We start from the raw sequence: 21,696 nt of genomic DNA on the forward strand, positions 1-21,696 counted from the left end.
GGTGGTCAGTAACAATATGCCCAGCACTGCCTCGAGATGCGCCTTGCAACATTTTTTTTGGGACGGGCCGCGGCCTGGCCACAGTCTGCCCGCAGCCTAGCTGTGCATCAGCCGGACACATGTTGATAAAATATCAGGCCATCGGCATGGCCTGAGCAGGCGCTGGGCCCCACCTGGGACCCTGCCGTCCTGGCTCCCTGGGACCCTGCCTGGCTCCCTGGGGCCTTGCCTGGCTCCCTGGGACCTTGCCTGGCGCCTCCACTCGTTACCGTGGTGCAGGCAGGGCACATGGGAACTTCGCCTAGCACTGACAATTGACGAAAACACCAGTCATTCAACGCGTGTTTCTCACCAAGTTTTCATTCGAGTGCTGATATTATTGTTTTGCGACGTCGTCCCCGCTCCTATCAAAAATTTGTGGCACTGCTGCTGACGACAGTTAAGAAGGTAATTGGCCAGTGCAGGGGCTTTTCTGTTACAGCTTTTTTAAAACGTGGATTTGCATTCATGAGTAAATATTTTGAGACCTTGGTCAGCGGTCGGTTGTCGTTACCTCTACTAACACGCTATCTCGTGCCATCGCAAATTGCTGGACTTTGTTTTAGCTGTAGACCAAACCATTTGATTTGATTTGCTCCCTGGATTATCGCCCACACCAGGAAGGCTTGTTACGCGAGGCCAGACCCACCCTCTGATCGTGAAACTTTGTGGCAACGGTGGGACTTTTCGGCGAACGCCACGTGCTGCAATGCTTGGCACGGTCCGTCCTGCCGTCTGACATCACCTGACCTTTAGCGCACGGTCGCTGCTACCAGCATGCCATCCTGTTGTCAGGGGCAAATAACAAGCGCCTGAAGCGACTTGAAACATCATTTTCTATTCGTTGGCTATTCCAGTACCACGCCTGCGAGATTGCATGTTCCAGCTGACTCGTTAAAAGCCCGGAACAAGAAACCGACCGCATGCTTAGCAGCATCCGTGGTCTAGAGAAGGATGCTGAACTCGAAGTCTAGCAGCGCCGGATGCCGGTCTGAGAACGGGCTCGCCGGTAGGCCCCGGTGACGTCAGAGGTCAGCTGGCAGCTGGCCAGAGCTGGTCACGCTGGCCTGGGTGGCCCTGCTGTGGTGTGGTGTTGCACGCTAAACCCTTTGTAATCCTGTGAGGCACAAAGGCCTGGCGCAAAACTTTCCCATCAAGTGGATCCACACAGTTTTGGCGCTGTTTATGTCAATGCAACCAACTTTGCTTACAGAACGCTCTAAATTCAAAGACTGCCAGTCGAAATTATAAAGCTGTTGTCATTGGTAAGTACGCAATTATGACAGCTGGTAGTTACGTTGTGATCGTCGACTCCAGCTGGGTTCTACCGCCTTGTTACCCGTACGCTTATATCGGCAATACACCGCACTCCTTTCCGTTTGGCTTCGATGATTTGAAACAGCTCGCTCACGCGGGCGCGCCTATTTCTGGAGCGCGGAGTGGATCGATCTGGTTCAGCCCGCCGCGTCCGACGCTGGAGCCCGTCCTGTCCGCCAGATGGCGGCCGGCCGCCGGAGGGGGCGCCACGCTCGCCACTTCCGTCACCAGGGGGCGTCACAACAGCTGGAGCCCGGCCAGAGCGCGGGCCGGCAGGTGCCCCCCAGAAGGCGGTGCTGTGCGCGGAGCCTCGTGCAGACGGCCGCAGTCAGTCCTGGACCGGTGTGGAGATGGTGCCCATCACCTCATCGCGGCCAGGGTACGAGAACCATCCGCCATGCTCGCGCTGTCGGCGGCTGTCAGGCGGGAGGGGAGCGATGATGACCGCGCAGTTTGGCAGATCACCGTTCCGTGGCAGTGGCGACGTTGCAGATTTGGTCTCGAGTGTTTGTGCTTGTGGATTAAGTCGGTACAAACGCCTGGTGGCTTTGAAATCGCAACAATGTATGCTTATGAAGTATTCTCTACGCTAGATGACTAAATCATGCCGTAAGTAAAAGTGGGAAACAAAACATTGCTGTCGCCAATGTTTTGACCATAGAAATTTGTCTCGTTCCGAGCATTCGAGGAAAACATACTGCCCTCCCTCATCACCACCATTTTTACATTTCGCATAGTATCGTATGCCGGCAATCATAAGATCGGGTGGTGTAACGTCATGGTATTCACATTTGTATTTGACCATCCAACACATCCGTGACACATCGTGGATATGCTTGGACCGGTTGCCATGGATATGACCAATAATGATGAAAGTGGGATTGTAATAGGGAAGGGGAGGGGATTAGGATCAGGAGCACAACTAGAGGGTTGGTAGGTGGGCGACACAGGGTTGACAGAGGGCCGCTGATGGTAACCCCCTCCCCCCAAAAAATCTCCGGATCTGGTCCACTTGATTTCGAGGGGGCATAGTTCTCTCCGTTTTTGCTTGAATGCCATTAATTGACCTAGAAACTAGAAGTTGCCGAAACATGCAATTCTGTTTTTTTTACGTAATAGCCCGAAGGGAGCGGGCGTCACACGCTTCCATGGCATACACCCCCAGCAATGTTCGTTTGACAATGGTTCAGCGGGCCATCTTTATAAACCGACCAAACTCAGAGGCTTTGCCACTTATTTTGCTGGGTTCTTCAAAGATATTCAGGGCGGATCGACGTGGCCAAATTATGTCAAGACACGAACGGAAATTGAAAAAGGACCTTACTCTATGGTAGCTCATTCAGTTCTTGGGTCGTGATGTTTACAATGCTATCGCCATTCGCAGCCGAACAGTTTAAACTAGCCGCTGTTCGCGCTGGGCTGACACTATATACGACACCCGACATCGTTAAATTGGGGTTATTTGATTAGCTGAACGTGATCTCGAAAAGGCCGGGATCCACAGGCCAAATGGCCTTTAAATTTATGATTGCCATTGGGTAATGTAGGTGTTTGATCTGTTGTAGTTGAGAGCTTACTGGCGGAACTGATAAGTAAGCCCAATCTTTTGGAGTACACGGTTCAAATACGATCTCCGAACTCATTGGGCTTTGCCGGATGTCCGACAACGAGTGTCCCAGCAAGCATGCAGCCTGCCTGCCTCTGCGGACTGGTGGTGCTTGTGCGGCTCCACACGGCCCTGATTTGGCTTCCCAGCGTGCACACTTGATTGGTTTCCCAACTCACCCAAAAGAAAAGCCGCGCACGACGACAATCCGCCATACCCACCACCACCACCGCCCGCCCGGCCGTAAACCCACTCACATTCTGCAACGGCCCTGGCGGAAAAAGGCGCGCTTTAAGCCCAGCTGCGCACAAGCTAGCTTTGCCTGGGGCAGTGCCGTCATCTTAATCATGTATATACAAGTGACTGGGGTCCGGACGAAGCCCAGAGGAGGCAGCGCTGCTAAAGAAATCCGCCGAGCCGGGCCCCCGATAAAATGTTGCTGGGGATGTTTAAGAGAGAGAGAGAGAGAGAGAGGGGGGGGGGAGTGGTAGCCATTTAGATCCTCTTTCCAGTTAACGCCCACAGAGCCAATGTTTAACGTTCGGAGAGTTGTGGGTCTCAAGACCCTGTCCCTATCTGTGGTTTCCGCGCCCCCTTTGTCTTACGGTGGTGCAGCGCAGGTAACATGAGGAATTTGCACGACATCAGTCATTTCGAGAATGTCAGCTATTAAAACACCATGCTCTCTCACCTATTTCTTTTGTATGCAGTTATGATGGTTTTAGATCTCAGCAGCCCCCCCCCCCCTTCCCCCCCTACCAAAGTTGGTGTCCTATCCCTGCCTGCAATTCAGCCCTTGGAGCCCTTCGGGCCTCTCAGCCTGCTAAAATCGCCCTCAATCGCGCGGTCCCGAGAGGCCCTTCGTGCCCCCCTTCGTGCCCCCCTTCCGGACCCCTCGGAACACTGCCCCTGGCCGACTTGGAATCCTTTGCCAACAAAGGGTTCCTTGTTAGGCACTGTGGGCCTCTGGTCGACAGGCCTCGGTCTGGTCTGCTGGGGCTACTTATTAGCTCAAGTGCCCCAGCCAATGTAAATAGCGGGCCGCGGCCTTGCCCTTGCCTTGGAAATGGACGTCAGACTCAAACTAACAAAGAGCCGGATGTTCGGTACTGATGCTGCCTGATCGGCGTAGCGGTCTTCTTTAACTCAGGGAGCCCCAATCTGGCGCATTGCGGTCTTCTTCGACTCAGGGAGCCCCAATCTGGCGCATAGCAGCTTCCGACGACAATGCGCGGTCCGGTCAGCCGTTTGGGCCCCGAAATTGGGCCCTTAATCGTCTGTCCCGAGGGCCCGCAGGGACCCTCGTCATCTAAAGGGAGGGGGGCGGGGGACGGGGGCACCCACCCCCGCGCCTCTGTCTGCCCGCGCCACTCAATGGGGTGTAAGACTGTTGGGCTAGGGTAAGGCACGGGGTCTGGGGAAAGAATGATATAATTATTAATAATTGATTACATAAAGAATGATGTAATCTTTAGTATGTTCTGCCGGATAAGGCACCACGCTCAACAGGGTCATCCCTGGCTGAGGTGAGGATAGCCAGTTAAGCAGATCAAAAGCAAAATACGACGTGGACAGTGAAGGCGTAGCATGATAACAGCATGAGGACATACACCATAACGAGGACAGGATGAGCCAGTACCATGAAGCACATACTGTTATGTCTCACCAAGCTGTGGCAATGCTTAAAATAACCGAGCTTGTACAGAATTTTGTCGCTGGATTTCGCTCAATGATATTTCATTTCGGTGGAAGGGTCAGAGATCTTTATGATTAAAATCGGCTTTGTTTCCTTTGATTTTAAACAGGGTTTGTGTGACCAAATTTATGATGGTTTATTTGCCAGTCTGAGCAGGTCTCAACCAAAGGTAAAATATTCTTCAAAATGCGCAGTGGCTTGCTCTCGCCCCGCCCTGCTGCTGTATGTGCTAAATGTCTGAATGCAGTTCAGGCCTCAGCTGGTGCATTTGGTCCGGCTTGCCTTTGGATACTGTCAAACGCACTCTATTTTCTTCTTATTTTTCTTATTTCTTCAAGGGAGAGGAGAGGCCGTCGCCTGAGAGCAACATGTCGGGGCCTTTTTCATACGTTGCAGTCGCATGGTTACTTCCTAGAACATATACTGCGTGGATCCATCACCAGCATTAGATCATAACCTCACGACTGTGAACATCCGGACATGCCCACAGTCCTCTGCGCTTGAGATGTCGGACACCGAAGTACACACCACGATTTGTTGGAATGCTTCGAAATCAACACTACAACAACCATCAAACAACGCGCCGCTATAAGAGCCGGGAAGTCGTGACCTTCACATCGTGTTGGATAGAGTTCAGTAAGCGAACTTGCCCCCCCCCCCCCTCGGACCCGGACTTGCACCTAGGTGTTTCTAACTTGACAGGAGCCTCCAATCCTGAGCCTTACACAAGGCTCATACGAAATCCAAGAAACGAAAGGAAAACAAGCGGATTTTGAAGAAAGCACTTCAACTTGCTCCAAGAACTAACTGAAAATAGTGCAAATGTAACGATGAAAACAGCATTTCAGTGTCTGGGCTCATCAATCCGAAGCAAAGCTTGCCAGCTAGTTTTCCGGCACTGCATCCCTGGCCGCTCTGCAGCGGAGACGAATATGCACTGACTTCGCATTCTTTTTTTCAGGCTCTGGCCAATGATGGACGTGGACGCCATTTTGTCTGAGATCAACGGCTGGGGGCCGCTACCAGAAGCTGATGTACTTCGTGCTCTGCCTGCCTTCCATCGTGGCCGGTGCCGCGGTCATCAGCCTCTCCTGGGTCGCTTACGACTTGCCTCACAGGTGGGTGACGTCACTTCCCTTGTCCCGATCGGCTTATTTGCCGCAGGTATGACGTCATCAGATAGGGACTGAGTGGACTGATAATTTTCTGAGAATGTGGATGGCTCTTTAAGGTGCGTTTCTAAACCATGGATTTGACGTCAAATTCAACATTTTTCCGGGGATGCATGAGATCTAGATAAGATTGAGATTGAACATAGATTAGAGAGAGAGGAGAGAGAGAGAGAGAGAGAGAGAGAGAGAGAGAGAGGAGAGAGAGAGAGAGAGAGATAGAGAGAGCGAGAGAGAGAGAGAGAGAGAGAGAGAGAGAGAGAGAGAGAGAGAGAGAGAGAGAGAGAGAGAGAGAGAGAGAGAGAGAGGAGAGAGGGAGGTAGGGAGGGAGAGAGGGAGAGAGAGAGAGAGAGAGAGAGAAAGAAGAGAGAGAGAGCATGAGAAGAGAGAGTTATTATATATATTATATTTAGATATATATATATTATATATATATATTCGACGCTCTTGTGATCATTGTAACGCCACATCTTTTGAACCGGCTGCGGGAGCAGGCTATAGGCTGTAGACTCCGGGGAAGGAGGGCCGTAGTCTTCCCACTCATTACAGCATAAGGTCTGTGTTGGATGGACATAACTGATTTTAGAGAGTAGGCTTGCGTCCTACCCTGTGGGCATCCATGCTCTAGGCCGCGGCACGCCCCAGGTGGGGCAGATGGGAGTGTTTGGATACCCCCGCAGTTTGCTGGCAGCAGTCAGCGGTAGGTAAATACAGATACAGACACAGGTTTGTTTATTAGGCACCTCCGTTCGATGGGTTACATGGTGTCCACGTCAATACATGATAGCAGAGTACAATGCCCACCACGCGTTCACAATGCATGATAGTCGGCACAGAATAGTTTAAACGCGCACAAGAAAACCGGCAACAATTTTCCCCATGTAATACAAAGCAAAGATGACAAAGGGAAAATGCAAAGTTGGTTCATATCACCTGAACTCTCGCTCACCGAACAACGCGGAGCGAGTCTGCTGACTCACTTGCGATGACAGGCTATTATATATAAGCGGCTGTGGCCCGCAAGAAAAAGCCCCGACGGGCGACCTCTGTCTGCACTCTGAGCAGCTGCAGCTGGCCGTCCTTCGAAGCACGGGTGCGGCGGGCGGACGCGTCAGAGCGACGGAGCAGCCGCTTGCGCAACAAGCCGGATGAGCCGGGGTCAATGATGAGCTGTCGCATGGTGATGACATCACGATCGGTGAGCATTGCCTCAAATTCAGACCACCCTAGCTCTTGCAGTGATGGGGTCACAAGGTCGCGCCGGTAAAGAACAGTCACAAGACGGATGCCAAAGTTGAGCGCCCCCTGAACCTGCGGTCGTTGCACCGACGTACAATTTCCCCACACGGCATACAACGATGTGTGTGAGGAAAGATGAGAGTTTCCATCAACAGACGCCTGGTACACATCGGTAGCTTGTGGCGGATTCCGGTCAGTACCACCAAGCCCCAGTTGCACCGCTGAACAACAGGGGAAAGTTGCATTCCATGTCAGGTGTGAATCGATGGTGATATCAGGGACCCTGACTTTGACACTCTGTGACCCTGGGTCCTTGACGCTCTGTGAGGGTGAAATTTCAGCACCGTCGAAATGGACCGATAAATTGGCATCGAAGTCTTGGCACTGAGACTGTTAGATGACAGGTTCAGTCTTAGCTAGATTAATGCTCGGTCGTTTCTGAGTGACCCTCTGCAGTGTCACACGGGGGAAACATTCGACACGAGTTTTTTTTAGAGCCTGGAATCTTGTTGAACGAGCGGCATCAAGGAATGGGGTGTTGTCTGCGTACCTTATAATCTTCCCATCTGGGAAATGCTGTGGAAAGTCATTGGCGAAGACTAAGAACAACACTAGCCCTCGGATAAATCCTTGGACCACTCCGTGCATCACATCCAGCGCACACAACCCACCCCGCACAGTCTGAGTACGCCCCCTAAATACATCCCTGCAGCCACGCTGAGAACCAATCCGGACAGACACCATACTAACCGGGCTTGTCCAGAAGACGGCCATGCCCAACACTGTCCAAGGCCTTGGAGGTGTCAGCTGTGACAAGTGACGTCACCATGCGTCTGTCAATGGTGTCAGTAGCGAAAGTGTCGGCTTTCAGCAGTGCCGCCTCCTCAGACAAACCCGGCCGGAACCCGTCCCGCCGCGGGCACGGCAGATGGTGATATGCCAGGTGAAGTATGACTCAAGGCCTTCTGTTTCAGAAGATAACTGCAACGTACGATCCCCATCTCATCCGGTCGATAGCATTATTTCCGTTCTGCAGGTGCCTGGTGTCGGGCTGTGAGGACGCCACTAACGCCACCTACAACGCGCCGTTCCTCAACTTCACCACGCCGCGGCAGTCGGACCCCGCCAATGCCGACTATCCGTGGAGCGAGTGCAACACGTTCCAGCACTCGCCGCCCGGCCTATGTGACGCGTCCGCCTTCGATAGCTCCCACAAGACGGCCTGCAGCCAGTACGTCTACGACAAGAGCGTCATGCATACCAGCGCCGTGTCAGAGGTTAGTATGTACCTCGTGGCGACCCCGCACTCACCGGCTATTCCGCCAGCACACGCCGGTGATGGCATTGCTGCTGTTCTGTGTAGTCATTTGTACCGTCCAAAATACCAGAAAAAGTGTTATAAGGTAATTATCATGCAAAAGAGACGTGCTGTCTATGATATTTTCACACACACGCACACGCACACACACACAAACACACACACACACACAGACACAATATATATATATATATATATATATATATATATATATATATATATATATATATATGTGTGTGTGTGTGTATATATATATATATATATATATATATATATATATATATATATATAAACTAGTGGTATTTGACAATATAACCGAGCACCGATGCCAACAAACCAACAATTTTGCATTTCCAAGACGTAACGCCCGGTTGGCCAGTTGGGCGCGCCTCTCCAGGTGTCTATCGGCCAGCGCAGCTCCACACCTGGCGGCTGTGATGCTCTATGATCCGTTTATGTACCGCTCCATGTGCCGCTCCATGTGACGCTCCATGAGACGCTTCATGTGATGCTTCGTGTGACGCCCCATGTGATGCTCCATGTGGCGCCCCATGTGACACCCCATGTGCTACTCCATGTGACGCTCCATGTGACGCTCCATGTGACGCTCCATGTGCCGCTCCATGTGCCGCTCCATGTGCCGCTCCACGTGTCGCTCCATGTGACGCTCCATGTGACACCCCTTATGCCTCCGCTTTTAGTTCTCGCTGACCTGCGGGCGGGAATGGCTGTCGCCGCTGGCCAACAGCCTCTACATGGGCGGCATGCTGGTGGGCTCCCTCGGCTTCGGCTACATCTCAGACAGGTACGGCACTGCCTCCGTGGTCGTGGGTGCCTCCGCGATGGACTGCCCCCGTGACCGTGTGTGCCTCCGCTATGGACTGCCTCCGTGACCGTGTGTGCCTCCGTGACCGTGTGTGCTTCCGCTATGGACTGCCTCCGTGACCGTGTGTGCCTCCGCTATGGACTGCCTCCGTGACCGTGTGTGCCTCCGTGATGGACTGCCTCCGTGACCGTGTGTGCCTCCGTGACCGTGTATGCCTCCGTGATGGACTGCCTCCGTGACCGTGTGTGCCCCGGGCAGATGGGGCGCCGGGATTTTTTTGGTGCGATTTTTTCGAAGTTTTAATTTTTAACTTTTGTATTGCTTTGTGGAGCTGCTCGTGGATTGGACTGGTTCGTGCCGCTTGTATTGTAGTGACGATTTTGTTGATGATGTGTTTTCCCTGTCGATTTTTGAACCACCTGTGATATGCCGTTTACCCAAATGTTGATACCGGTAGCTTCACAGGACAAAATGTGCTGCGCATGCGCACCCGGTTAGTGCGCTGACCTCTCGTCCACCTTTCAAGACAGCTGTAATTATTTAGCGGCACTTTTTCTATCCTTTTTGTCAAAGGCAGTAGCCATCTGCATTACGAGATAGCCAAGGACGAGTGTCTTTTTGCCGCTATAGGACGTCGTCATTATTTTCTGACCGGTCGCATTGGATGATACTGATGAATGACAGCAATACGGTGCGGTAACCCATTGATGATGACCCGCCCACGTCACTGATGGTGACCCACCCGCGTCACTGATGATGATCCGCCCACGTCACTGATGATGATTCCCCCAGTTCACGGATGATCAGCCCACTTACTATTGGTGATCCGCCCACGTCACTGATGATGACCTTCCCACGTCACTCATGGGACGCCGATGAGCGGTGCTGCTGGTGACGTCACGCGTGCTGCCGATGACGTCAGGTGTGCTTCTGATGACGTCACGTGTGCTGCTGATGACGTCACGCGGCCCGGACGGCAGGTTCGGCCGTAAAGTGGCCCTGATGCTGTCACTGTCGGAGTTCGGCCTGGCTAGCCTGGTGACCGCCTTCGCACCCAACTTCGGCACATTCGCCGCCATGCGCTTCCTCACCGGCGTCGGCGGCATGGGCACCTTCATGATCACGTTTGTCATGGGTGAGTGCATGTGGGAGACTCTGCTCTCTAGCCGACGGCGGTGTCATAGGCGTTGAGTTAAATCATTCCCTGTGACAATGGCCACGACGTGTCCATGTGTGACCATTCATCAAGGTGAACGACCTCTCCAATGTTATTGCATTGATCAATAACAATAGCCCATTCTCCTCAGTCCGTTCTGTTCCGCTGTTTACGACGGGTCCGGCTACGGTTGCTGTGTAGTGCTGAATGCGCTCGGTTCTGGGCATGTTGGTCCGATGATCGAATCCCGGCCGTTCCATTGCCGCATTCCAGGTGGCACCGCCTGAGAAAAAATCTTGTTTCCAAATGGTTTGGTCTCGGGAGCCCGCAGGGCGTAACCACCTGATGATTATCGTACCGGATAAGTTTATGAGTGTGCCGACGCTTTGCTGTGTTGTCTTTTAAGTAATGTTTTGTGTCATGGAGGCTGGGATAAGAAGCCTCTCAACTGCTGTCGGATGTAGGTTATGATTTAACCACATCAGTAACAAAAACACGACTAGACCATGACGAATTTAACACCACATGACTGGGAGTTTTTGTCAAGGGATCTCTGAAGTACGCGATGCTCAAAGTTACAGCTGTCATTTCCGAGAAATAACGAGACACAAGACCACACTTTGCCATGTGGGTTTTTATTCAGTGAACACGCGGTACGTGTCGATTTTTGCATGGGTCTCGATTCAACTCACGAGTATTTTGCTTGAGTGAACTTCTGGGATCAACACCCACACTATGCAGGGATAGTAGCGTGAGGCCTGACCCATCACCATTGTCAACATTTGTTTGATTAGCATATTGTCGTCGTTGATAGTTTTGCATGCAATATATTGTAGAGGAGGCACTGGAACTATATAGCACCTTAATTTTTCCGAGTCGTTTTTGTCAGCATCTTACTTAAAATTCACATCAGCTTCATGGAACATCGCAATCGATAAACCTCTCACGACACTATACAAACGATATCCTTATCACACGGCTGCTGAGGTCATGCGGCGGTGAGGGCCCAAAGAGGTGTCGATCATCTATCTGAGGCATGACCTGACATCCGCCACTCCCTCCGGGATCCGTTGGAGACGGCCGGGCCGCTCGGCTCGGGTGGCCGGCGCCGGGTCCACCCCGGCTGAACCGGACCGTTGTCACCGGAGCCGCGTGGAGCGGGCTGTAAGTGCCGGCTCAGCGACAGGCGCCGGCGCCGGCGGCCGTCCTGACCCCGTCCGACTGAGCCCGGCACCCGCCCTGGGGACGTCACCCTGACCCCGTCCAACTGAGCCCGGCTCTCCGCCCGGGAGACGTAACCCTGACCCCGTCCAACTGAGCCCGGCTCTCCGCCCGGGAGACGTCACCCTGACCCTGTCCAACTGAGCTCGGCTCTCCACCCGGGAGACGTAACCCTGACCCGTCCAACTGAGCTCGGCTCTCCGCCCGGGAGACGTCACCCCTGACCCCGTCCAACTGAGCCCGGCTCTCCGCCCGGGAGACGTCACCCTGACCCCGTCCAACTGAGCCCGGCTCTCCGCCCGGGAGACGTCACCCTGACCCCGTCCAACTGAGCTCGGCTCTCCACCCGGGAGACGTAACCCTGACCCCCGTCCAACTGAGCTCGGCTCTCCGCTCGGGAGACGTCACCCTGACCCCGTCCGACTGAGCTCGGCTCTCCGCCCGGGAGACGTCACCCTGACCCCATCCAACTGAGCCCGGCTCTCCGCCCGGGAGACGTCACCCTGACCCCGTCCAACTGAGCCCGGCTCTCCGCCCGGGAGACGTCACCCTGACCCTGTCCAACTGAGCTCGGCTCTCCACCCGGGAGACGTAACCCTGACCCCGTCCAACTGAGCTCGGCTCTCCGCCCGGGAGACGTCACCCTGACCCGTCCAACTGAGCTCGGCTCTCCGCCTCGGAGACGTCACCCTGGCTTGCGCTGCACTCCACCGGCCTTCTTGAGTCGATATTGAAAATTGCAGTCGGAAAGAGATGCCATCTTCGGGCGATTTTGGCGTTAGGTTTTGAATTGTTGCGTAATATTGCTATCAAACTCACAAAGAATCGAGTTATCCGCTCATTTCGGTGCCCCTCTGGGCTTTGGCGGAGACTGTCTTGTGTTCATGGCACATGTGCTGAGGTGGATTCGACGCACTGTCGTCGGCCGCCTCGCTGATGTGCAGGGCCGTGGCGCTTGACTAAAGCCGTCCAGCCTGGCGAACGCACAACATTGTAATAGACATGGTCAACGGTCAGGATTTATGAGAATCTCGTCATGAAGACGTCACACGCTTCCTTGATAAATTGGCTTTCCGTAGATCTCGCAATGGCCGACTGTGTTAGCTGCAACGCTTAATGTTTACATTGCGCGACGCTGACCTCCATTGAGTCAAGAGACCTGCCTTCTACCTGGTTGATGGCAAAAATCCACGAAATTGCCATAAACAACCAGCGATTAAGTGGCCTGTGGTTGATCTGTACATGCAGTATTTGCGTATGAGACATAACTGGTACGACGCACGTAGAATAAACCTAAATGGCGAAAGCCTGGACTTAGAAGCTGGTCATCTTTGCACTTTGCATCTGCTGTGAATCCGTTCTGAATCCGTTCTGAGTCAAGACGGAACGTTCAGAGGTCGGTCCGAGGTTGACCCGTGGGGTCAGGATAGCGAGAAGGCTCGTGTCTGTCTCAGCCAGCCTCACAGGCCTGTTGACCCGTGAGCTCAGGACAGCGAGACGGCTCGTATCCGCCTCAGCCAGCCTCACAGGCCTGTTGACCCGTGAGCTCGGGACAGCGGGATGGCTCATATCTGCCTCAGCCAGCCTCACCGACCCGTCTCCTCACGCTCGGTTACACCGTGCTCTTCGGCGCGCGCACCGGCGGTACTCTCCAGCTTACGGCGGGACCTCGGCCCCAGCATGTGAACATGGTCGGGCTCGCGTGCCAGCTGCGCTGGTGGTCGAAAGGCGTGAGTTGCCACCATGCCGCTTCACTCAGCCTCGATCACATCCCGCTTTGTGACGGGGCGTAAGATCGCCGATTGACCAACAACGAGCGGCGGTGCCGATGCTGGTGGTGCTGGTGGTGATGCTGGTGGTGATGCTGGTGGTGATGCTGGTGGTGATGCTGGTGGTGCTGGTGGTGCTGGCTACGTACCATCTGTAGTGGGGAAAAACCAGAACGGAACATCAATGAGTGCCGCACGACGAAATGTCTCTTCCGGCGGAATCGTCCGTGCCCAGAGGAGCTGAAGCTCAGTATTAAGTCCGTGGCGTACATTCATCATTTTGCACAGGGGAGAGATCTAGCTAGACCACCGAAAAAAACGTCTGCACACCTCAGCCGCTCTTCCAGGTTGCACTCTCAGCGATGTGGTTATGGCGGTGGCGTCATCTCCAGCCATGCTAGTTTGGATGTTCCAGTGCATAATTTCCTTATGTTTAGTTGCATTTTTCAGATTGTACATAATTGTATTTTCGCATTTGGGTATTCTTGTACTTTTGGAAGCACTGGAAATGTAAGGTTTATATAACAAGCGCGTTGCAGAAGGGCGCACCGTGTGCATTAAAACATGGGCATTGTTAATGCGATTCATGCAGCATGCTGTGATAATCGCCTTCCGGGAGCGAAGCACTCGTGTGATCCGCTGTGGAGATGACATTCAGGGAACTGGAACGATGCGTTCGTGTGATCCCTAGCTGTGGAGATGACATTCAGGGAACTGGAGCGATGCGTTCGTGTGATCCCTAGCTGTGGAGATGACCTTCAGGGAACTGGAGCGATGCGTTCGTGTGATCCCTAGCTGTGGAGATGACCTTCAGGGAACTGGAGCGATGCGTTCGTGTGATCCCTAGCTGTGGAGATGACCCTCAGGGAACTGGAGCGATGCGTTCGTGTGATCCCTAGCTGTGGAGATGACATTCAGGGAACTGGAGCGATGCGTTCGTGTGATCCCTAGCTGTGGAGATGACCTTCAGGGAACTGGAGCGATGCGTTCGTGTAATCCCCAGCTGTGGAGATGGTCTCCAACAACGTGCGAACGTTCTGCGGCTTCGTCATTGAGTTCTTCTTCGCGTTCGGCGAGTGCATGGTGGGGCTGTTCGCCCTCTTCGTCAAGGACTGGTGGGCGCTGCAGCTGGTCATCGCCGTCCCCATCTTCGTCTTCCTCTCCTACTGGCTGTAAGTTCTCCACCCGATTGCAGCTGGGGGGGGGGGGGGGGGGGGGCTGTGCGACGCACGTGCTGTATCTCAGAGTGCGCCGCTCAGCCAGCTGGTAATCGCAATCTTTCCACGTGTGTAATCGTGAACGATGCAAATCGTGCCAAAATAGGTAAACAACCTGATACTTAAGGACCTTTTACCGTCACCGTAATAAATTAACCGAATAAAGCTTGCAAAAACTATCCACGTGAGCTGATGAGCTCAGGTGGAGAAAAGGTGCTCTGACAGGATACCGCACAAGCTATTGCAAACGATCCCCTGACCTGATCCTCGCACAGGTTTGTGCCGGAGTCGCCACGCTGGCTGGCCGCAGAGGGAAGGCAGAAAGAGGCGGAGGAGATCCTGCGCAAGGTGGCCAAATTCAACGGCACAGACTTTCCTGAGCACTTGACGAAAATTCCTGGAAGGGTAAGTATGGGTTAAGTCAATACATGACATGTCAGGATGATGCCTGCGTGCTTGCGTACTTTGCTTCGACCAACCTTGCGTACTTTACCAACGTTGCGTGCTTGCGTGCTTTACTTTGACACTTGCGTTGCTTTATAAGGCGAAGGTGCAGTTAACTCTACATCACAGTTCATCTGCTATGTCATATGGATTTCTGGGCACCTCTTGTTCGTTCTCTTGCTCTAGGGATGTTAATGTGCTTAAGACGTGGCTCTGGGTTGGAAACAGTCCATAAACAGCAAGCTGCGTGTCTCAGGCCCTGTAAGAACCCTCCTCCTTTGCCCTGCACCCATCCGTATCCTGCTTTCCTTCTCTCCCCCCCCCTTACTCCCCACCCCCACCCCCTCCCCCTCTTCCGTCTCTTCAAGCATCTCAGACCGGATTCCCAGTGGATAACTCATCGCCAGTGTCTTCGTGATCAACCTCTTGGGCCGGATCGCTATATATTTTACCGCCCGTATTTGTCCATTTTCTAATGTATCCATACCGACAAGTCTTGTGAATAACGCGTGGCTTCTTTGCTTTTTTCCCACGTGACTGCACATGTTGTGCTGTTGGATCGATCCTCTTTTTCCTTCGAGTTTGTCGAATTTTTGTTCTTTAGAAGCCTATTAAAGAAATAGGCACAGTCCCGCAGATAATGTTTTGTGTTAAGGTGTCACCTTTGCCGTATAATATCACATACCAGATGTTATTTGAACCCATGCTTCATCTGTGCTAGTACGAATGTGTCAGGTTTGTGCGTCTTTAACAATGGTGCAGCTCGACCAATTTCAAATTACTTGCCGCCCTATGGCGGTCAAAGTTGCGCGCAAGCTGTGCACTGAGCTTAGAGACGGTGTAAGCACCCAGCGACACGGTTGATACTCATTACCTCACAGACCAACATTCATTACGTTGCGAATATTCGCTGTTCCGCGCCTTCCTGGTATAGCATAAGACCCAAGCCTCGCAGGGGTGGGAACCTTGGGTCACAACGGTAAGTAACGCACAAGTTCATGACGAAAAGCACCAGTCGACTCGCTCCCACGCCTGTGATTTACGGGCCTGGAGATGCGTTCTGTGTCTCTCCGGTGTCCCTGTGACATTGAACAGTGCGATGACCTGGGAGCGCGTGCTGTGTCCGCCCGGCGCCCGGCGCGTCGTGCGCGTGCGCGCCGCCTGCGCCGGCGGCGCGGGCGCCGTCAGTGCTGTTGATGGCGCGGTGCGCGCTGATGAACGCATGCTGGCGCGGTGTGCTGTTGATGAAGCGGCGGTCAGCGGTGTGGTGGCGGGCCGTGCCCTCAGGGCTCCGTGGCCGCCGACTCTGCCGCCTCCAATGCCCGGCCGGCTGCCACCGTGCTTGACCTGCTCAGGTCGCCCGCCCTCCGATGGAGGACGCTCATCGTGCTGTACCAATGGTAACACTGGGGACCCGCCCGCTGGGCCGCGCTGTCACGGGCTAGGCTGCGGTGTGGTGCTCTGCAGACCCGTGCTGTTGGCTTCCGGCCCTGGGGCGCCGCGGCGGCGCGGCCGAGCGCTGCGCCTCGGCAGCGGTGGGCTGCTAACTCGTCCCGTAGACGCGGGCCGTCGTCATTGGGGCTTTACGACGCACCCAGCTGCTGGGGCTATATGGCGTCGGCTGCCTCTCACCCTGGCAGGAAGGGCCCTACACGCGCGTCATGCTTGGACGAAGTCAGGAGGCGTTAGTGGACTGCGTCCAAAAGGCCGCGTCACTCCTAAAGCCGTGACGTGGCAGATCAAGGAGAGTCACGTTTTAGACGCTTGCGGTTTCACGGGGCATAATTTACCGGGGTTATTGCTCGGAAGACTTGCGCTATGACGCTTTATGCCGCCAATGAAGGCCTTCGCCGGATTAAAAAATTGCCCCACGAAATTCGCAATATGGCTTGTTAGAAATGACTGGTCCGTAGCTTGTCACGGTTTGGGCGCGTGGAAATATCCCATGCTTTTATCCGCCACTCACACTTGAATTTTACAGCTCCAAACAACACGCACACACAACACGCATATAATGCTTCCTTTCGTTGTGTGCGCACAGCGCTCAACTAAGTTGCTGGGACAGTCGTGCAGTGAACTCAACAACCATTCGACTTACTTGTCCATTGACCAATAACCAATGCGGAAGCCTGCTTCTGTTGCCGTCATTTTGTGTTTCTCGATTCACGCAATTTCTCCTGGTTCTCTCAGACATCAGTGGGCAAATTGGGACTTCTCCTTTGCCCTGAAGAACCGCATACGACCCGGTGCTTTTCTCCCGACTGCCGGCGTCTGGAAGGGCCCCGATATAGGCACGAGCATCTCTCGCAAGTGGCTCGCTAGTACGCCAGTGGCCCAGGGCATGCTGGGGCTTTGAGCGGCATGGCACGCCCAATGCTGCCAAAAAATCACGTCGTTTTCCCAAGTGGGACAATACGACGCAAGCAGATTTACATTGCCCGCTCATCAACGATTCATCAAACGACGAGCGGCATCAAATAAATGTTCTTGATCGCGTATTTTGCTGACGGCGCGCTCTGTCATGATTCTGTGTTTTCGTGACCGCTAGAGCAAACAATCACTGCATTCTACACCATTTCAGGCCCGCCCGGTCGGGATCCTCCTTGGATCCGCCCTGCACTCCACCGACTCGCTAACACGCACTGGCCCGGCAGGTTCGTCACCGCCATGGTGTATTTCGGCCTGGCCATGAACGCCACCAACCTGGGCGGCAACGTCTACGTCAACTTCGTGCTGGTACAGATCGTGGACTGGCCGTCGCTCTTCTTCTGCATCCTGTTGCTAGACCCGTGGGGCCGCAAGCTCTGCACCAGCGTCTCTTTCTTCCTGAGCGGCGCTGGCAGCATTGCCAGCGGACTGGTGGCCGGCGGCGAAGGTCAGCTTCATGCTAAGTTTGATAGGTGGCTCTAGTGGCGCTATGTTTTGGGTACGCACTTCGCTCTACCTTCTTGTGTCCTGAGTATGCGGGCGGGCTTAAGATCATTTGCTTTCATTTTAAATACCCTCCCCAAAGTCTGAGCGTCTTTCCTTCGTGGGCGTGCACACCATTCACTTTTTGGGCACGTTATCGTCAGGCGCTGTTTTTTAAACTTAAGTCCCCGCATTTTGATACAATTAATTCTGGCATCAACGGCTACGCTAAGCAAGGCTTGTTGCTTGAGCCCTGACCCCACCATCCGATTGTGAAAGTTCAGGTCAACGGCATACTTCTATGGCTGTAGTTCAACGTGCCGTAATCTTTACCACGGTTCAGCCAATCCCGAAATCAGGAGCTTTAGGTCTCTCTTCACGTGCAGCGATGTTCACGCATCATGGGTCTCGGGCATCACAGCGCTCGTGCACTGCATAGGTAGCGCAGCAGCAGTTACAGCTGGCGCTGCAGTCCCTTGACGAACGCTGCGGACGGGACCAGCGACGCCCACCAGCACCAGTCCCATCGCAACTGCACCACCTTCCTCCGCAGCACCAGCACCGTTCGCTACCTAAACTGCCACCGTGTCTATAGCGCACCGCTCTACGCGCCCACGCGTCCCCCTCCCCAGGAATGGAGACGCTCACAGTGGGCCTGGCCCTGGTCGGCAAGTTCGGCGCGGCTGCGACGTTCGCCATCGTGTTCGTGTACGGCGCCGAGCTGTTCCCGACTGACGTGCGGAACAGCGCCATCGGCATGTCTTCTGCTTCCGGTCGGATCGGATCAATCCTGGCGCCGTTCATCGCCAGTCTGGTACGGACCGGAAGCCTGGGCTCGAGCCTTCGCTGCACGGGCGGAGTTTGTGTCACTTTGGGATATGACCTTGATCCGCCAGTGTGGTACGGACCGGAAGCCTGGGCTCGGGCCCTCGCCGCGCGGGCAGCGTTTCGTGTCGATTTGGGATAAAACCTTGATCCGCCCTTGACCTCTCGCCCGTTGTGGCTCGTGACGCTTCGCCCGCTTCCAGCTTGCAAAACGATACGTGGGTAGAGTAGGTGGGGCTTTACGGTTTGCGTTGCTTCAATGCAGTTCGCTGACTTGCTTGGCTGTCAGCCAGTCAGAGTTAACGCCGTGTGCGAGGTTGCACCAGACTACCAGCAGAGGTCATGCAAGGTCGCGCCAGGCTACCGTCAGAAGTCATACGAGGTCAGCTTATCGAAAGAGACGGTCAGCCAAAATGCTTTGTTACGCCCATATGCGAGTAGACTCAATGGTCTTGCTTGGTGAGTCTTACTAATCTTACGCGCTTGGCTAGTCTTAGCTGGACTATAATCAAGCTTTCAGCTCACGCCCCGTACCGTTTCACCCCATCCGGACAGTTCGCCGTCTGAAAGCTAATGTTTTTTCAACCACTGATCACAGGCTATTGCAGTTTTAACATCAAGTGGTAAATTTAATTAAAACTTGTGTGTTCTGAATTTTAACACCTGCATGTAAGCTGTCTCATCAAGCAAAATTTTCCTGCAAAATTGCAGTGTTACAGGATTGGTGTCAGATATCGGCAATCAGAGCAGGTCGTGACGCAAAACTAACTACAATTGCGCAGCGAAGGCGAATATAATGGCTGCAACGTACCAACAGATCTCAAGAAAACGGTCTTATCCACAGGCGCGTCAGGAATTGGTTGGAAAACGACCAATGTCACCATTTCGTTAACCACTCTTCAATACAAGACTCTGTGACTGGACCGGAGAGGAATTTGACTATGAAAATATACAAATTATACAGGCCGTAGCCCTACTTATTGTGACCAATTTTTACCCAAGCAATTCCTCGCACCTTGGTCACAGTTGTGATCGTTGATTGAAATTGCCAAGCATAACCATACTTACAGCCGGCCATTAAGTAATCTCCATACATGAAGTTCATGCAATGTTAGTTTTAAATCAGCATACGAGTGTTACAGCAGCGGACTTACATCGCCAACTCTCATCAAAGAAATACTTTTCGAGGCAGCGGTCAGACCCTTGGCGATCGGTTGCGGACGGTGTTCGGCTTCATCAGCTGGCCTTTGGCATCATCTACATGATACCAACTGGCAACTGTCGCGTCTGTTATCGCTTATCGCTACGATTGGAGAGGGAGCTGCCCTACCTCTGGAAGATCTAGCGTAGGCACCATGCCGATACATGGAAACGAGGCAAAACGCTTGTTGCCCAGCGCGCTTCCCGAGAGGCTTGACCTTCCTGCGTCACGACTCCTATCAAAAGCGGAAGCGTATGCTGACCGCGTACTGTTTGTACATGCGTGCTGGCAGTGGCAGGCGCGGCTTGGCAGTCTGCGATCCTGCACGTGACGGCTGCGGCGTCCTCGCACTCAGGGCACAGAGAGTCAGGTGCTGCCCATGTCCATCTTCGGCGTGCTCTCCCTCATCGCCGGCCTGGTGACGCTGCTGCTGCCGGAGACGTACGGCCAGAACCTGCCCGACAGCATAGAGGAGGCCGAGAGCTTCGGAAGGTGAGCAGCGTCCGACGCAGCCTGCCGACGACATTCAGTATACCGGGGGCTTCGGTAGGTGAGCACAGCGGCGTAGGAGGGCATTCGGCAGGTGAATACAGCGGTATAGGAGAGGTTCGGTAGGTGAGTACAGCGGCATAGGAGAGCTTTGGTAGGTGAGTACAGGGACGTAGGAGGGCGTCGGCAGGTGAGTACAGCGACGTAGGGGGGGGGGGGCATTCGGTAGGTGAGAACAGCGACGTAAGGGGATGTTCGGTAGGTGAGTACAACGGCGTAGGAGAGCGTTGGCAGGTGAGCTGCTCTGGCTGCTATGGCGAACGACTGGAGGGCTCCGCTACCGGTCACAGCTGTTCTCGTGTTATGTGAGAGCACGACCTGCTGCTGTGTGGGGCGGAGTGGCTGGAGGTGTTGTCAGACCGCTAAAGGTTCATTACTTAAAATGATTCGCTTGGTCAGTCTTATTTTCAACTCCTTCGCGTACTGAACATGGCTGTACAATTTAACGGAACCTTTATAGCCTCGTTTGCTTTGTCAGACTGCGAAAAGCTACAAAGACGCTTGTTTGGTATGGCCTCTTTCTGTTGTCAACGGCTGCTTCGCCACGTGCCAACCTGTGTTTCGCGCCGACAGGCATTGCCCGGTCAGTCCATTCACGTCCACATATGACGTCACTGGTCTTCGGCTGTTTCAGGGACCAGACCATCTGCTTTGTGCCCTGTTTGATTAGCCGGCGTAAGGCACAAGGCTCCGCGTCGGCTCAGTGAGCGGCCATCTCGGCCGCCTCCCCGCTCCCGAGCCCCGGCGACACCAGAGGAGCGGTCAGTCGCGGCCGCCTTCCCGCTCCCGAGCCCCGGCGACACCGCGGGAGCGTCCAGTTCCGGCCCGCCTCCCCGCGCCGGGGCCCCGGCGACACCACGGGAGCGTACAGTCCCGGCCTCCCCGCGTCCGGGCCCCGGCGACACCACGGGAGGGGCTAACCCAGCCGCCTCCCCGCGCCTCGACCCAGGCGGCATCATGTGATGAGGCGGTGCCCGGCGCTCTTTGAGTCAGCCGGGCGACTCGCTGCGACGAGTCACCGGGGCGGATGACTGGTTTTAGTTGGAAGGGTGGACTTCCCTGCAACCTGCGGGTGAGCCTCCCCTCGTACTGAAGTTGAGCTCGCCTGTACAACGAGCCCGCGCAAAACTTGAGACACCCAATCAACACAGAACATGAAAAGCGGATACCACGCGCAGGGACTATCGCGCTATT

At 54.2% G+C, this 21,696-nt stretch overlaps 1 protein-coding gene across 1 annotated transcript in view; it reads left to right on the forward strand.

Annotated features, from left to right (window-relative positions):
• Window positions 1–21,412, forward strand: part of LOC119113935 (organic cation transporter protein) — a 43,420-nt gene extending 22,008 nt beyond the window's left edge. The window contains exons 2-12 of the mRNA XM_037238170.1: window positions 5,620–5,776; window positions 8,103–8,343; window positions 9,086–9,189; window positions 10,191–10,345; window positions 14,360–14,528; window positions 14,849–14,978; window positions 16,305–16,417; window positions 17,672–17,892; window positions 18,560–18,741; window positions 20,309–20,445; window positions 21,137–21,412. Of these exons, the coding sequence (XP_037094065.1) occupies window positions 5,691–5,776; window positions 8,103–8,343; window positions 9,086–9,189; window positions 10,191–10,345; window positions 14,360–14,528; window positions 14,849–14,978; window positions 16,305–16,417; window positions 17,672–17,892; window positions 18,560–18,741; window positions 20,309–20,445; window positions 21,137–21,209 (1,611 nt within the window). The 5' untranslated portion in view covers window positions 5,620–5,690 and the 3' untranslated portion in view covers window positions 21,210–21,412. The remainder of the gene's footprint in view (window positions 1–5,619; window positions 5,777–8,102; window positions 8,344–9,085; window positions 9,190–10,190; window positions 10,346–14,359; window positions 14,529–14,848; window positions 14,979–16,304; window positions 16,418–17,671; window positions 17,893–18,559; window positions 18,742–20,308; window positions 20,446–21,136) is intronic.
• Window positions 21,413–21,696: the final 284 nt, after the last annotated feature.

This window comes from Pollicipes pollicipes, unplaced genomic scaffold, assembly GCF_011947565.3.
Source record: "Pollicipes pollicipes isolate AB1234 unplaced genomic scaffold, Ppol_2.1 Scaffold_7262;HRSCAF=8765_pilon_pilon_pilon, whole genome shotgun sequence".
NCBI lineage: Eukaryota > Metazoa > Arthropoda > Thecostraca > Pollicipedomorpha > Pollicipedidae > Pollicipes > Pollicipes pollicipes.